At 43.8% G+C, this 18,209-nt stretch overlaps 1 protein-coding gene across 3 annotated transcripts in view; it reads right to left on the reverse strand.

The window, feature by feature from the left end:
- Positions 1-18,209, reverse strand: part of wwp1 (WW domain containing E3 ubiquitin protein ligase 1) — a 56,369-nt gene that overhangs the window by 17,426 nt on the left and 20,734 nt on the right. For all 3 annotated transcript variants that reach the window (XM_036935224.2, XM_036935225.2, XM_090189773.1), the window contains exons 3-7: positions 17,570-17,799; positions 8,389-8,513; positions 7,889-8,029; positions 7,684-7,747; positions 3,993-4,198 (exon numbers count right to left, since the gene is read on the reverse strand). In XM_036935224.2, coding sequence (XP_036791119.2) covers positions 3,993-4,198; positions 7,684-7,747; positions 7,889-8,029; positions 8,389-8,513; positions 17,570-17,778 — 745 coding nt within the window. In that variant the 5' untranslated portion in view covers positions 17,779-17,799. The remainder of the gene's footprint in view (positions 1-3,992; positions 4,199-7,683; positions 7,748-7,888; positions 8,030-8,388; positions 8,514-17,569; positions 17,800-18,209) is intronic.

Raw genomic sequence — 18,209 nt, forward strand, 5'->3', positions numbered from 1 at the left:
TCAGATCGGCTGTACCGACTTCAGACGAGTCCCGTGATGCTTGTGGGGGTCGTATAGCAAAGCAGAGAACCCCATCATGTTCATGAGTCCCCACATGTTCACGAGTCTCAATAAAATATTTTAAAAAACACAACATGCAAAAATTTCATTGATTTTACGGAGTTAAAGTTCATGAGGAAATCTGTCAATTTAAATACATTCATTAGGCCCTAATGTATGGATTTCACGACTGGGAATACAGGTATGTGCATTGGTTGGTCACAGATACCTTAAACAAAAAAAATGGGCCTCACAAAAGGGCCTCAGGATCTCTTCACAGTATTTTTGTGCTTTCAAATTGCCATCGATAAAATGCAAATTGGGTTTGTGATCTGTGGTCTACGCTTGCCCATACCATTGCCCCGTGGTGGGGTTCTCTGTTCACGTTGACATAAGCAAACCGCCCGCCCACATAACGCCATACACGTGGTCTGCGGTTGTGAGGCAGGTTTGACCTACGGCCAAATTCTCTAAAATGACGTTGAAGGCGGCTTATGGTAGAGAAATTAACATTCAAATATCTGGTAAAAGCTCCGGGGTACATTCCTGCAGTCAACATGCAAATTGCACGCTCCCTCAAAACATCTTTTGCATTATGTGACAAAACTGCAAATTTCAAAGTGGCCTTTTATTGTCCCCAGCAGAAGGTGCACCTGTGTAATGATCATGCTGTTTAATCAGTTTCTTGAAATGCCACACCTGTCAGGTGGATGGATTATCTTGGCAAAGGGATAAATGCTCACTAACAGGGATGTAAACACATTTGGCACAAAATGTGGTAGAAATAAGCTTTTTGTGTATATGGAACCATTTCTGGGATATTTTATTTCAGCTCATGAAACATGGGACCAGCACTTTACATGTTGTGATATTTATTTTCAGTGAGGTTTGTAGAACAAACCGTTCGGACGCTAAAGACACCTTTCACTGCAGATGTGGAAGGGCGACATTGGCGGATGCAGTGATTGAGACGCAGCCCATGCAAAAAAAAAAACATATCTAGCTTAAAATGAAGGACATCGAGGCATGGACATCGACTCTAAGGGGTTAAACAATGATTCCAATGACCTACCTTGCTATGGTTCAAACCTTACTCCAACCATTGTCTGAGAGCCTAGCTAACCATATTCCCCCTCTCCACTGTGGCTTGCCGAAATATGTAAACTTAATCACTGCTGTCCTCGGTGTCTGGCTGATCCCTCCTAGGGGCTTTCTTAGAGCCAGAGGTGCTGACAGGACAGCAGCAGAGAGGGATTACAGGCTGATCTAAATGAATCCATTCTGTTCCCTCGGATCAACTCAACCATGAACAAGGCTAGAATAAAACAGTAGGGAAATTAGCTCTGCAGCAGGCCAGTTATGTACACTGCAAACGTCAAGATATTTAATATGAATAAAGACTTGCTAAAGTGCAAAAATTCAGTATTTTGCTATGTCCCACTGGGCACCCTCTGTGACTTCTAGGAAGAGTACGTTTTCACCATCATTGTAAAGCCTTAATCATTCCTAGAGATTAATATTTACTTCATGTGATTAATTTATGTAAAATAAATAAACAGGTCAATTCTGTTACGTGAACTGAAATCTCACTTTAATATGGTTTTGCAAGAAACATTGAACATCTAATAAGCAGTATTTAAACATTAAAGTGACCAGTGATTCCATGTTTTTCAGTCTCTCTATCCCAGCTTTGATGCACCTGTACTGACCTCGTCTTCTGGATGGTAGCGGGGTGAACAGGCCGTGGCTCGGGTGGTTGATGTCCTTGATCTTTTTGGCCTTCCTGTGACGTCGGGTGCTTTAGGTGTCCTGAAAAGGCAGGCAGTGCCTGCGCCACACGAGCCACCCTGTGGTTGCTGGCAGCGCAGTTGCCATACCAGGCAGTGATACAGGCCAACAGGATGCTCTCAATTGTGTGTAACAACATTGTGAGGGTCTTGGGGACCATGCCCTTCTTCACCACACTGTCTGTTTGGGTAGACCATTTCAGATAGTCAGTGATGTGTATGCCGAGGAACTTGAAGCTTTTCACCTTCCCCCTGAGGTCCCGTTGATGTGGATGGGGGTGTGCTCCCTCTACGGTTTATTGAAGTCCACAATCAGCTACTTCATTCTGTTGACGTTGAGGGAGATTATTTTCCTGGCATTACTCTGCCAGGGCCCTCACCTTCTCCCTGTAGGCTCTCATTGTCGGTGATCAGGCCTACTGTTGTGCCGTCAGCAAACTTAATGATGGTGTTGGAGTCGTGCTTGGCCAGGTAGTCGTGGGTGAACAGGGAGTACAGGAGGGGAGTAAGAAAGGAAACGAGGGGCCCCTGTGTTGAGGATCAGTGTGGCAGCCTACCCTTACCACCTGGGGCGGCCCATCAGGAAGTCCGGGATCCAGTTGCAGAGGGAGGTGTTCAGTACCAGGTTCTTTAGCTTAGTGATGACCTCAGCCTTTCAAAGCACTTAACTTCTGAAGGTATAGGAGGCAGCATTTTCACTTTTGGATAAATAGCGTACACAATTTCAACTTCCTGCTACTCATGCCAAGAATATAAGATATGCATATTATTTAGTAGATTTGGATAGAAAACTCTGAAGTTTCTAAAACTGTTTGAATCATGTCTGTGACTAACCGTTCAGATTTTTTTTTAGGTCTGTCTGTTCACTATCATTGGCAAACAATATTTCTTAGGAACTTGTTTTGAGTTTCTACCGCTTCCACTGGATGTCACCAGGCTTTGAAATTTGGTTGAGGTTATTCATTTGTGAAATTAAGAAGTAGGGCCAACTAAGAACTGGGTAACACTTGAGAGTTGCGCAAGACTTGAAAAGTAGCATTGGTTTGTTGTCTTCCTGTATTGATCACAGATCGACATGTCTTCAATTTGATTGATTATTAACGTTTAAAAATACCTACAATTGTATTACAAAAGTAGTTTGAAATATTTTGGCAAAGTTTATAGGCAACTTTTGAAATATTTTGTAGTGACGTTGTGCATTTTGGAAGCTGTTATTTTCTGGATCAAATGCGCCAAATAAATTGACATTTTGGATATATATGGACGGAATTAATCAAACAAAAGGACCAATTGTGATATTGTATATTGGAGTGCCAATATTGGAGTGCCAACAAAAGAAGCTCGTCAAAGGTAAAGGCATGTTTTATATTTTATTTCTGCGTTTTGTGTAGCGCCTGCAGGGTTGAAATATTTTGACCTTTTTAAAAGGTCTTACTCACATCAGCTACGGAGAGAGTGATCAGTCATCCGGAACAGCTGGTGAACTCATGCGTGCTTCAGCTTATTCCCATGAAAACTGATTGAGATCAAATGGTTGGTATGCATATACCACATGGACATTTCACCTGTAAAACTTTGTGGTGTTTTTGTCTTACAGTAACGTTATACTATGCCATTATATTAGGTTCTGTAAAGTACAATACTGGGATCATTATGTGAGATCATGCAGACAGTGTAGAGTAGCCTGTTCTCCACGTGTAAAGTAGAGCATATACACATTTGCAGAAGGTGATCTGCACATGCACAGGAGCTTCCTAAAAAAGTAAGATCTGCAGACAGACTACTTTATTTGGCACCTAATAAAAAAAAAATGTGTATAATAAGTACCTATTAAGATGAAGATGTGCGCTTTATGACAATGTTAAAATTCTGTGAAATAAAGTTCATTTTCACTAAGTTACAGTACCCAAACAGAACTAAATTTGTGGACCAACCCATATAGAGAAGTTTGAATTTTTTGGATGTCAAAATCAATAAGGGACAGTTTCTTAAACTAAGTCACTTCAATGGAGAATCTCTATTAAGCAGGCTTTATTTTTAGTCTTACTACAACAGTGACAACGTGTTTTTCTCAGCATGACATGTGGGTGAGTGAACATAACCCATTGGTAGAAAAACTACAGATAACTCCAAAACTTCAAAATTCAAATGAGGTGCTACTCTCACCAGTACTATTGGCTACGTCACTGTCGGTGGGGGCGAGGTTGGGCGTGGGCTTGGGGCTGGCCGTCTGGTGGGTCGGGGAAGATGCAGCATCGCCGTTGACAACAGGGGCAGGGCCGGGGCTGGAGTCGCTGTGGACAGAGGAGGTGGAGGGACCCTCACTGTCCACCCCGTTATAGGTGGGAGCACACCCCGTACCATTCACTGAGCTGTAGGATTAGAAGTTTACAATTGTAATCTCTGCATGTGAATAGAATATTTGATATGAAGGTAATGTATTGTATACAGTGCATTCGGAAATTATTCAGACCCCTCGAGTTTCCACATTTGTTTACGTTACAGGATTCTTTTTAGCCCCTCAATCTAAACACAATACCCCATAATGACAGATAAATCAGATTTAGACATTTTTTATATTACATAAGTATTCAGATCCTTTACTCAGAACATAGTTACATACTTCGGTATGACGCTACTAGCTTGGTACACCTGTATTTGGTGAGTTTCTCCCTTTCTTCTCTGCAGAGCTCCTCAAGCTCTGTCAGGTTGGATGGGGAATGTTGCTACACAGCTATTTTTCAGGTCTCTCCAGAGATGTTCGGTTAGGTTCAAGTCCGGGCTCTGGTTGGGTCACTCAAGGACTTGTTCTGAAGCCACTCCTGCGTGGTCTTGTCTGTGTGCTTATGGTCGTTGTCCTGTTGGAAGGTGAACCTTAACCTGCTCAGGACCTCAGACTGCGGTGTTCATCAAGGATCGCTCTGTACTTCACTTCGTTCATCTTTTCCCTCGATCCTGACTAGTCTCCCAGTCCCTGCCGCTGAAAAACATCCACACAGCATGATGCTGCCACCACCATGCTTCAACGTAGGGATGGTGCCAGGTTTCCTCCAGACGCGATGCTTGGCATTCAGGCCAAAGACTTCAATTTTGGTTTCATCAGACTAGAGAATCTTTTTCCTCATGGTCTGAGTGTCCTTTAAGTGCTTTTTGGTCAATTCCAAGCGGGCTGTCATGTGCCTTTTACTGAGGAATGGCTTCCGTCTGGCCACTCCACCATAAATGGCCTGATTGGTGGAGTGCTGAGAGATAGTTGTCCTTCTGGAAGGTTCTCCCATCTCAGAGGAACTCTGGAGCTCTGTCAGAGTGACCATTGGATTCTCGGTCACCTCCCTTCTCCCCCAGATTGCTGAGTTTGGCCTGGCGGCCAGCTCTAGGAAGAGTGTTGGTGGTTCCAAACTTCTTCCATTTAAGAATTATGCAGGCTACTGTGTTCTAGGGAACCTTCAATGCTGCAAAAACTTTTTGGTACCCTTCCCCAGATCTGTACATCGAGAGCTCTACGGAGCTCTACGGACAATTCCTTTGAATTTTGCTCTGACGTGTACTGTCACCTTTGGGACCTTATCCACACGCACGCACACTCCTTTCCAAATAATGTCCAATACATTTTATTTACCACAGGTGGACTCCAATCAAGTTGTAGAAACATCTCAAGGATGATCTATGGAAACAGGATGCACCTGAGCTCAATTTCAAGTCTCACAGCAAAGTTTCTAAATACTTATGTAAAAATAGGGTATTTCTGTTTTATATTTTTTGCAAGTTTTATAAAAACCTGTTTTTGCTTTATCATTATAGGGATTGTGCCTAGATAGATTTTAAAAAACTATACCATTTTAGAATAAGGCTGTAATGAAATAAAATGGAGAAAGTCAAGGGGTCTGAAAACTTTTCGAATGCACTGAAGGTACAAAGAGACTTCACAAAAACGTAAACTTTTTCAATAAACCGTGAAATAAATATCAAGTTAAATATCAGAACAAATAGATAGGGCTGGGCAGTATACCGTATTTTACTATACTGTATACCAGTATTGATAAATGGACCAGTTTGAGTTTTTACTTAACCTTTAAAATGTCATTTCAATGTTTGGTTTGTTAAATGTGATACACAACTCCGGCGTTTAGAGTTTACCCCATTTGATACTGGAGTCCTCTCTCCCTCTCCTCCTGCATGCCGCTAAAACACATATCGCCCAGCCCTACAAATAGGACATGGCAAATAAGGATGTAATGCTGAGTTATCATCCACATAGACAGATCCTATGGCCTATGTGATGGAGGGGTTAAACATGGGGCAGTAGACTAGACTCCCCATCATGTGTCAGGAGGCCCCTCGTTTAGACAAACCACCTTGAGACACGACGCGTCTTCCCACAACACAATGGGGGTGACGAATCACTGTCTGAAAGCACTACTAATGATGGAGCGTGCCTGACAGCACTCTCTCTGTAGACTAGTGTGTGTGGTGTTTTGAGTCTGTGTTCTAAAAATGTCCATATCTGTTTTCTGGCCAGGATAACAGCACCACCACAGTACCTCAGAGCAGCAAGCAGAAACGTTACCACCTCCTCTAAGCCTCTTCCTGTTTTTCAGGCAGGCCACGCACATGCAGCCAACTCCACTTCCTCTGTATCAATGATTCTGTGGCACTTCAGAGTACAGAGGGTATGTGAATGCGTCTATGCGAGTGTGCGTGCGTCTGTGTGTGAGGGAAGGACTTGTGATGCCAGTCTTTCAGAGTGGGAGTAAAGGGAGCCTGGGCGCTCCACCTTGCGTATGTCCTGTTCTGTACGGGGCACTAGTGACGCAGTCCTTGTTCTGAGAAGAGGCAACGCTTTGTGACATTGAGGCTATTGTCATGCAGGGCAGAGGACGAGGGAGAGAGGAGGGGGCAGGGTGCTATGGTGATGAAACAGGAAAGACTGAAGGAGAGCCTTTGTGTTGGTTCACAAGGATTCATCTCTGCACTCATTGCCACAGACCAGAGACAGACAAACAGACCCCAGGGACAGATGTAACTAGCCTACATGAGGCAGGCAGCACATACAGTATATTGCGCCACAATGTGGACAACCCAAACACACCACTAACACAATCAGAGTCTGGGCAGTGTTTTTGCTGGAGGTGTGCAGACACACGCACACTATCCACAGTAGGTTGTGTATACTGGGACAGTCAGGCCTAGTGGGACAGTGGATGTGTTTTAACAGCTGGGAGAAGGGGCACCGGGGCTATAGGAAGTGTAGGAGAGAGGGCGAAAGGGGGGAGACGGAGAGAGGGACAAAGCAAGTGCAAAGGCAGCGTATGCAGTCGTCACAGGCTGGACGCAGCAGTTAACTGCAATGCAGATGAAGTCTTTCTGCCATCTCCTTCACCTCTCGGTCTGAATAAATTGCCAACATCCACTTTTTGAGGATTCTAATAAAAAACACATATCAGCCCTGTTAACTGCACTTCGACAGAGTGAGTGAGATAAAGATCAGGGTTGTGTGGCAAGGCCTGCATGCAAGCTGTCCTGATTTAGGGACAGAGGGACAGAACATGTGCAGTCAGAGCTCTGATAAATTACAAGGTGAGAGTTCTAATATCCCAGGCTTCTGAGAACGCGCCAAGAGCCGGACAAATATAGTTCCTACCACAATGATGTAAGGCAGGAAAACTGGGGCTCTATCGGTGTGTGTGTGTGAAGACCGCATTGCCTTTCAGCATTGGTTTGTGGTTGCCTCCAATATAAGCGGCACCACATTTTCTGCTGATAAAATTATTTCCGCCGCCATCTAAACCAAACGTCTCTGCTGACTCAGTGCCCATTCATTCACAACATGGTTTTCTGCCAGGAGTTCTTATCTCACCTGCTGGGAGCCCTTGGAGTGTCCTCTCCATTTTCATGAATGGCATCACCGTTCTGCTGGACTTCTGAAAGGGAGGTGAAGGCACTGTTATCCTAAACAATATTCTACAACTAAACACGCATACATACTAGAAATAAATCCAAAAGGTATGACGACAAGCCACACGCATACTAAAACAGACAGCCAGACACACAGCGGTACTCACTGGTAGAGGTGGCAGTGTTGCCGTTGAGCAGTTGTTCCTGGTTGACGGTCAGACCGTCTAGGAACACGGTCAGCTCTCCCGTAGCAACCACGGCCCCCTTATTGTCCAGCACCAGCTTCAACACCTCCTTCACGTTCTCCACTGAGGAGGGAGGGGAGACATGGCAGAGACAGGGGAGAAAGGAGGAGACAGGGACAGGGCATGGCAGAGACAGGATGGAAGAGAACACAGCTATTAGTAACTCATTAGAGAGAAAATGTCTGATACAGTATTTAAGGCCCTACTTGAAAATAACAGCATTCTTTCTAAACCATTTACTGTGGAATACTGTGTCCAACAGCAGAAAGGCATACTGCAGTTCATCCTGAAGAGTAAGAACAAATTCTTTCAGGGGAAATAATATCAGAGCTGATATCCTGTTGCCTATTGACATTGTTCTGGTCAAGGTTGGAACATAAAAAAGGAGGAATAAGAGATGAGGCGGGTTGCCAACTACGTACATTTTCTGTCGTGCTGCTCCAAGGCCTGGAGGAGGTCCAGAGTGGCTTTCCCCAGCAGAGCATCAGCCTTCAGGGTGTGGTGACTCCACACCTTAAAGTCCACCTGCGTGTGCGGCCTGACATTTCTGCAACACAGCACAGAGGTCACACATCAACTATACCGCATGCACACGCAAGTGCGCACACACACACAGAAACCTGGACACCTGTTAGAGTACTCAAGTGTTCATTTCTTATAAAGCAGTAATGTGCATCCAAGACAATTTTCCCCTTGGGAGCAAACATGTTTTTATCATATCTTACACCAACTAACTGGTGGTTTCTTTATCCAATTATTCTGCTATAGAAATAAACTACTAGCACTATTACAGCGCAGTCAGTGCTGATATGCTTTTCAAGATGCACAGCATGCATTACAAACAGTCACAATATCACCATGACTCAATGCAATGACTGTAGGGCCTGTTACCCCACTAATTAAACTTTAAGTGGCTCCACTGAAGTCAATGGGCAGACAGACAAAAACCAGGTTTCCATCCAACCATTTCATGCAGATTAATTACCCAACGCAAAAACAAAAAAAAAGTCACAATTAGGCTTAAGGAAACAGGGAATGCCGGAACAATTTAATAAAATGTCGACAGACAATTTAATCATTCGACAGGGTGGGATTTTTTTGTGCCTGTAAAATTTGTTATTCATTATTGTTATGTGCACTACGTTAACACACACACACTTTATTCCCAATAAATCAGTTTGATGGAAACATGTCTGGTGTGGAAAATGTGCATAGTGTTATCCAGATTTTTGAATATTCGCTTGAAAACATGTCACCAACTGGATGAAAACCTAGCTACAGACAGCCAGCCAGACAGGAAGCATCTTCTTGTGACTTCTAGCAAGGTGTCACAACCTGGGGTGATAAGCAGCATTTGATAATAAATTGTAAATAATGTTTTTCAGCAATCCTTAGAAGGGCTCCCTCATCAATCTGAACATGTCTCCCGTCGTCTGGGCACAGCCACTGACAGCGCTCTAATCCAAATCAGCTCTATACACAGGACACGCTTTAACAGGGAGAGGTCTCAGCGGTCTGTCTGTGGCATACACAACATCTGAAGGGAAGGGAGACACAGGAGTCCGCCTTGTCGTTACCCTGTTAAGACTTCAAAGAGTTGTGTTTAGTCATTGATTTCAAATCGCACCTCCATGATATAGTAGGACTATCGCATTGGCCATTTCCCTTGACAATTACAATTTCTTGAGCCTTTCGCAAACGCTTGTTTTTGGTCACACTCCCTCTCCCAGACCTCTTTTCCTCCTCTGCAGATCAGACTGGTTAGTATTCCTCACACGGGCACAGGTCCCCTCCCCCTCAGAGAGCGACCGAGGGCTGCCTCTGACTGCAGAATAAAGAACTACCCTGGTCTATAGAAACACAGGCAACCAAGAAGAGGGAGAGTGCAAGAATGAGAGATGAGCGTTAAGAAAACAGAGACGACCAGAAAGCGTGCAGCGGCAGACGGAAGTAAACAAAAAAAGAAAAGACAAAAAGGTAGTAAACACATCCAGATTATGCCCCAAATGGCATCCCCTGGCCTAGTCGTTTAGGTCAAAAGTAGTGCACTATATAGGGAATAGAGTGCCATTTGGGACACATTTCCAGTAAATCCTTCTAGAAGCTGTTTGATAAATGGAAAAGCCTATAGCTAACCAAGTGTGTTTAACGCCAATGCAAATGGAGGCCCTCTCCCTGCATTCAGAAAATACAGCGCAATATACCAGCAGTGTTTTGCACTAGTGTCGGCTGTCTAGACTCACTTTCAGCCAGGTACTTTTTCCACTTAAAGTACCCATTGATAGAACTGGTGATGAAGAGAAACACTCCTGGTTTAACAGTCTGCCCCGCCTCTTGGTACAGGGGTGTGTGTGTTGTGTGCGCTGGGGTTGGTTGCGTCAGAATTTCTTCACATGGAGTGTGGCAACGACGAGTCAAAATCCACTTAGCCTATTGTTTTCTGGCACATTCATTTATTCATTTTCCTGTGCACGGTCCGACATTAACATCTGGTCAGTCACTGGCACGACAGGGCAAATAACTTTCCAGCACATTTTTTTCATTCTAGTTCAACATTTACCTGCTCTGTCGCGGACTACCAATGGAGACCTCGCGTCTACCATTGAGCAATAGGATTGGCCGTTCATTCAAGCACCACCACGTTCTGTCCCACGAGTCACAACTTCGAGCGGTATATCAGTTGATAATTTCACACATCGCATGTGAGCTGTCCTTAGCAAAAAAGAAGCACCCAGCAATCTACTCGCTAGGCTTATTTATTTTAGGGAAAGGGATTTGCAAAACCAAACGTTCAATAGTGAACATACTAGCAATATGTACATTTTGACGAGCCATGACGAGACGGAAAAGGCATTGGAATGTTGAAAGAACGCCTGGATACAGCCGTTAGCTGTGGTATATTGGCCATATACCACACCCCCAACATGCCTTATTGCTATTATAAAACTGGTTGCTAACGTAATAAAACAGTAAAAGGTTTGTCATACCCGTGGTATACAGGCCGACATACCCCAGGTTTCAGCCAATGAGCATTCAGAGCTCAAACCCGGTTTATAAAATTGTAAATAAATCCCTTTCCTGCATACAAATCTTATCAAATGTTATTGGTCACATACCCATATTTAGCAGATGTTATTGTGGGTGTAGCAAAATGCTTGCATTCCTAGCTCCAACAGCGCAGTAGTATCTAACAATTCACAACAATACACATACCTAAAAGAACGGAATTAAGAAATATAAATATTAGATTGAGCAATGTCGGAGTGGCATTGACTAAAATACAGTATATACATATGAGATGAGTAAAGCAGTATGTAAACATTATTAAAGTGACTCGTGTTCCATTAAAGTGGCCAATGAATCCAAGTCTATGTATATGGGGCAGCAGTCTATAAGGTGCAGGGTTGAGTAACCGGGTGGAAGCCGGCTATTTAACAGTCTGATGGCCTTGAGATAGAAGCTGTTTTGTCCCAGCTCTGTTCTGTCCCAGCATTGATGCACCTGTACTGACCTCGCTTTCTGGATGACAGCAGGGTGAACAGGCCGTGGCTCGGGTGGTTGAGGTCCTTGATCATGACCTTATTTTTGGCCTTCCTGTGACATCAGGTGATGTAGGTGTAATGGAGGGCGTCTTGAGAGCCCTGCGGTTGCGGGCGGTGCAGTTGCCGTATGAGGCGGTGATACATCCTTACAGGATGCGCTCAATTGTGCATCTGTAAAACTGAGGGTTTTAGGGGCCAAGACAAATTTCTTAATCCGCCTGAGGTTGAAGAGGCGCTGTTGCTCCTTCACCACACTGTCTGTGTGGGTGGACCATTTCAGATTGTCAGTGATGTGTACGCCGAGGAACTTGAACCTTCTCCACTGCGGTTCCGTTGATGTGGATAGGGGCGTGCTCCCTCTGCTGTTTCCTGACATTGAGTGAGAGGTTATTTTCCTGGTGCCACTCTCCCAGGGCCCTCACCTTCTCCCTGTAGGCCATCTCGTCATGGTTGGTAATCAGGCCTACTACTGTTGTGTCGTCTCCAAACTTGATAAACTACAGATAAATCCAGCAGGAGAATGTGAGTGATGAAAGTTGGACAGATGATCTCAATCTCTGCAGAATAAATACTTGAACCAGCTTTTTTTTTTTTTTAATTTAAGTTGAATAAAAATGTACGCTATTTTCTGGCAATTGTGCCAGAATATGTGCCAGATATTAAGACAATCCATTATAAAATGGCCCATTTGTGAGATTATAGAAATTACAAGTCAGAGCACAACAGTATGAGTACTCCCTCTTAGACGATGTGACTTTAAAACCAATATGTTTGCCTGTATTTACCCCAACAAATGAAATGCTAATTAGCTGCTAATGTGGCTATCATAAAGAAATACAAATATGATCTGGACGAGACTACCGAATCAAGGCAAAGGTAAGAATCTTTGGATCGGCCCCCCGAGTGACGCAGTGGTCTAAGGCACTGCACCGCTAGTTGTGCCACTCGAGATCCTGGTTTCGAGTCCAGGATCGGTCGCAGCCGGCCGCAACCGGGAGACCTATGGGGCGGAGCACAATTGGCCCAGCGTCGTCCGGGTTAGGGGAGGGTTTGGCCGGCAGGGATTTTCTTGTCCCATCGCGCTCTAGCGACTCCTGTGACGGGCCAGGCGCAATGCAAGCTGACACGGTCACCAGGTGTACAGTGTTTCCTCTGACACATTGGTGGCTGGCTTCTGGGTTAAGCGGACATTGTGTCAAGAAGCAGTGCGGCGTGGTTGTGTTGTGGAGGACCCATGGCTCTCGACTGTCGCCTCCCGAGTCCGTACGGGAGTTGCAGCGATGGGACAAATTGGGGAGAAAAAGGGGTAAAAGGTTAAGAAAAACATCTCTGGATTAACTATCAAATGTTAGCTAAATGTAGTAATTAATAAATTGGCAACATTTATTTACATGTTAGCAAAGGTGCCAGCTAGAGATGTGCAGGAGCTTGTAGTCTTGCGTGATATCTACTTTGACAACAATTAGCATTTTCGAATAAAGAGACAAAAATATTGATAAAAGTCAACTTGTCCGAGAGATTTACATAGTTCAAAACATCCCGCCAGGCTAATCCTACACAAAACAACCCTTATTTTAAATGTTTTTAAAAATGAATGTAACCATTTCTGTGTTTGACCACTAGGTTTTATGATGTTTCCACTGTGGGGCTCTATTGTCATAGGCTACCGCAGGGTTTCCTAAACTCAGTCCTCAGTACGCAAGGGGTTCACGTTTTGGTTGTCTTAACACTACAAAGCGGATTTCAAATTAAGACAAAAAACAAAAACTTTCACACCTTGGGGTCCTGATGACAGAGCTTGGGAAATGCTGGAATACAGACTAAAATGACTGCAATTCAACTTTGCCATGGTTTTCTTAGCTAGACGCAGGTAGCCTATAGTCCTACATCTAATTTCAGATTGCCTACATGTTGCGTAGGCTAAACGATTTAGCAGCTTGCTTAGTTCAAATTGACAAACTAATTCATTCAACATGAATAGTGAGGCGATTTCTAAGAAAGAAGTGATTGTGTTGCCCAATAGCCTGCAGGAAAAGGCTACAGAGGATGGGGTTGTAATTTCAAATCACTGAATCAAATAATATGAACTGAATATGTTTGTCAGTGTTTCTTCTGTAGCCTATTCTGACTTAACAATCTAATTAAACATGTCCATTAATATGCATAATATAGTTATAGGCTATTTATTAAATCTGTTTACTAGCTCCAGTTAGACTACACAAGTGGCACAATTTTTTTTGCGAGGACTTTAACATTTATCAAATGGTAGGCTACAATGGCATATCATTTAATAGGATACTTGGATGGCCAACAGATGCAAATGTATTATTGGCCACGCTTAATGGAATTTCACTGAGGAATCCCACCCCACCCCCCCCAATAAAATGTTCCCTATAATAGGAGCACGCAAAGGAGTTCTGAGCATGTGTAAAACACTTCGCTTGATGCGGCTTTCCATGAGCAAAGTAGACATTAAAATGCCATCTGAACCACCTCCAAGCGACTTTTTCTAATGTGCTCTAGTGCACCCCTAGTAGTTTTCCAGTACAATGTCACCGTTATTTCTTGATGCGCATCAGTTCTAGCGTGTTAATATGTTTTATGGAAAAAGGGTTGGAAAGTAATAGGTAATAGTCTCCATAAATGACAATCTACAACTGGTAAGTCCTGTCTGCTCTGTCTCCTCTCACATGACTCAGCTGCAGCACTCTCAAACACTCCTGCACTCACTACCTGATCGTGAAATATATTGTAACGGAAATGCCATGGCATTCACCGTGCAACTTAGAAGTAGCCCAAAAACCTGCAACCAATACATTTTCACCCGCAACATTGTTTTCATAAAGTAGCCTAATTTTGAGGGAAAATCAAGGACATGGCAACCCTGCCTAGCATTCCTCTTGGCTAGCCGACTATAGCCATGTCAATCTCTCTTTTTGGAACGTCTGTCTTAAAGGGGAAGCGTCCTATTCTCAAATCACATACCAAATTTAGAAACTAAAATGAATGCAATTAATACAAACTAAGAACAGAGTAATGACTTGCAATGTTAAAGTATACATACACTACATGACCAAACGTATGTAGACACCTGCACGTCGAACATCTCAATCCAAAATCATGGGCATTAATATGGAGTTGGTCCCCCATTTGCTGCTTTAACAGACTCCACTCTCCTGGGAAGGCTTTCCACTAGATGTTGGAACATTGTGCCTGAATGGAAGCAAATCCCCCCAGCAATTGCATTAGTGAGGTTGGGCACCAGTCAAGTTCTTCCACACCAATCTCAACAAACCATTTCTGGATGGACCTCGCTTTGTAGATGGGGGAATTGTCATGCTGAAACAGGAAAGGGCCTTCCCCAAACGGTTACCACAAAGTTGGAAGCACAGAATCATCTAGAATGTCATAGTATGATGTAGCGCTACAATTTCCCTTCACTGGAATTAAGGGGCCTAGCTCAAACCAGCCCCAGACCATTACACCAAACGTAACTTTTGGCACTATGTAGTCGGGCAGGTAGTGTTCTCCTGGCATCCACCAAACCCATATTCGGCCATCGGACTGCAAGCTGGTGAAGTGTGATTCATCACTCCAGAGAAGTCCAAAGGCAGCGAGCTTACACCGCTCTGGCCGACGCTTGGCATTATGCATGGTGATCTTAGCTTGTGCTGTTATTGTGAAGTGGAAACTTCTAGGAGCAACAATGGCTCAGCCGCAAAGTGGTAGGTCACACAAGCTCACAGAACGGCACCGCCGAGTGCTGAAGAGCTTAAAAATAATCTGCCCTCGGTTGCAACACTCATTACCAAGTTTCAAACTGCCTCTGGAAGAAATGTCAGCAAAATAACAACTGAAGCTCCCGTCGAACAGTTCTTGTGCTGACGTTTCAACCAGAGGCAGTTTGAAACTTAGTAATGAGAGTTGCAGATTATTTTTAAGCACTATGCGCTTCAGCACTCGGCAGTGCTGCTTTGTGAGCTTGTGTGGCCATTGTTGCTCCTAGACATTTCTACTTCCCAATAACAGCACTTACAGTTGACCGGGGTAGCTCTAGCAGAGGATAAATTTGACAAACTGACATGTTGGAAAGGTGGGATACTAAGACTGTGCCATGTTGAAAGTTACTGAGCTCAGTAAGGCCATTCTCCTGCCAATGTTTGTGCATGGAGACTGCATGGCTGTGTGCTCAATTATATACACGTCAGCAACGGGTGTGGCTGAAATAGGCAAATTTGAAGGGGTGTCCACACACACTTTTTAAATCAATACAAAAAGTACCTACAGGGGTACTAAAATTCTATATAAAATAGCTAAATGATCCATGGTACAACAATCTTAAAACAATTCCATATGTTAGCAGAGCGAAAGCATACAAACCTATAGGCCCTGCATGACCCCAATGCATTTAAGAACTACACCATGCCAGGGCCAGCAAAAATTATTTTTGGCCAAGACCGGGCCAGAGAGAAAAAAAGTCAACGTTGGACCATGGTGTGTTTCATAGGCAGCCACAGAGTGGTGGCACATAGGCTGACTGTGCTTTGATTGACGAACAGCAAGCTGGACTAGTTAAAAAATATATTTAAAAAGGTGTCAAAATGACTGAATAAAGTCCCTCATAAATCCTTACCAATCATAAATCATACAACGTAGTTATATCTCCATGGTATCAATTCGGGACAAGTAAACTAAAGATCCCGTTTGTATTTTCGATATGAAGTCCATAAGGACTTGCAAGACATTAAAGCGAGTGACTCGTAAGTAGCCGATCGAATTGCATCGTTAAAAGAGCTTTTCATTTGGCTCCATAATTTGCATACTGGTAGGCTTTTTGCCAATTACCTGCTGTTAAATTAAGTCAGGAGACTATTACAGGATGCTTTAAAGGCCCTTTGCATTCAAAATTATTTTTGTCCTGTTTCATATCTTACAACAGCTGATGAAACCAACACTGAAACGGTATCAGTGTTATTTCCTGACAGTTGCTGGTTGAAAATACAATCTAGCATTAGAATATACTAGAGGCCACCATAATAGAGCTTGTTTTAGAACCAGTGGACTATGACTTGAAGGCCACAGCTGAGCTTCAGACAGGTAGCTAGCTACTCCTATAACATGTAGCATACACAAAAACAAACCAAACAAACAGAGCCCTGGCGGTTGTCCGAGATAATTACCCCATCAAGGCAATTAGTGGCCTGGTTAATGAGTTTCTGAGGGCAAGTTTGAAATGGCATCCTTTTGCATTAATAGTGCACTACTTTTGAGCAGGCCCATAGTCAAAACTAGTGCACTATTCATACGGGATAAGGTGTCATTTGGAACAGCCTGACATTTGGCTTTGACTCATTAAAGCCAGAGAACCATAAAAGCTGCTAGGTTACAGGCAGCTCTGCTGGAGTTGCAACTGAACAGATACAGAAGGGTCTTTTCAGCAGAGTTCAAACCTCCGCACCAACAAGGGAAATAAAACAATAAAGCCAACAGGCTCTTTTTGGGAACATTGTGTTCAGAGGAAAGATACAGTATGTCTGCTTTGGTTTTTCAATCATCGTCATTTCCTTGTGCTGTAGGCCATCTGCCCAGATTGGATGACTAAGTATTTGAGATATTCAGACTTCTAGAAGTTAGTCAGCTCTCCCACAAGCCCACTAAGTGTTCCAATGAATCCACACTGTTCCCATCTCAGAACCACCCCCAGATAAGTAAGACCTTTGCGAAAATTCATCTTTTGTGTTTAACCACAAATGCTCAGACATCATGTGTAGCCTGGATCCTGCTAAATATAAAAATAGTCTAGATTCCTTCTCCCTCTCGTCTTCCTATTCCAGTACAGAACCGGTTAGATTGAAGAAGCACTACAGAAAACGATTCATACTGAATTAACACACCATTGGTCTAACTCTTAAAAAAAAGGTGGGACTTGATTCAGAAAGGAATACAACGTTGCTAGAGCATACCAAACAGACCACAGTAAGGGATCAAGGTGGTGAGCGAATTAAATGGGCTACTCACGACACACATTAAGAACACACACACAGAAGGTAGGGTTCCTTACAGAGTGAGCCGCTCATCCCACTTGGGGTTGGAGGAGCTGTGGGACTTTGCCGTGCGGCGCGACTCCCCTTCCGCTGTCACCTCCACATAGATGGACGTCCCAAACAAGCTCTTCTTCCGCTTGAGTTTGGCACAGGCAACGACGGCATGTAGCTGCGACGTCGGTCCGTGGTTATAGCTACACTCCGTTCTGGAAGAGGCCGTGGCCATGTCATACACCACAGTGGAAGCCTGAAGACACAAAACAAAGGTGGTCAAAACAAGGACAACCTTAACTTCTTTGGGGTAGGGGGCTGTATTTTGGCGTCCGGATGAAAAGCGTGCACAGAGTAAACATGCCTGCTACTCAGGCCCAGATGCTAGGATATGCATATTATTAGTAGATTTGGATAGAAAACACTGAAGTTTCTAAAACTGTTTGAATGTCTGTGAGTATAAACAGAACTCATAGGGCAGGCAAAAACCAGAGAAAAAAAATCCAAACAGGAAGTGGGAAATCTGAGGTTTGTAGCCTATCCAATATACAGTGTCTTTGGGGTCATATTGCACTTCCTAAGGCTTCCACTAGATGTCAACAGTCTTTAGAACCTTGTTCGATGCTTCTACTGTGAAGTGGGGGTGAATGAGAATGGAATGAGTCA

Source organism: Oncorhynchus mykiss, chromosome 11 (assembly GCF_057628025.1).
Source record: "Oncorhynchus mykiss isolate SJ-2025 chromosome 11, ASM5762802v1, whole genome shotgun sequence".
Lineage (NCBI taxonomy): Eukaryota > Metazoa > Chordata > Actinopteri > Salmoniformes > Salmonidae > Oncorhynchus > Oncorhynchus mykiss.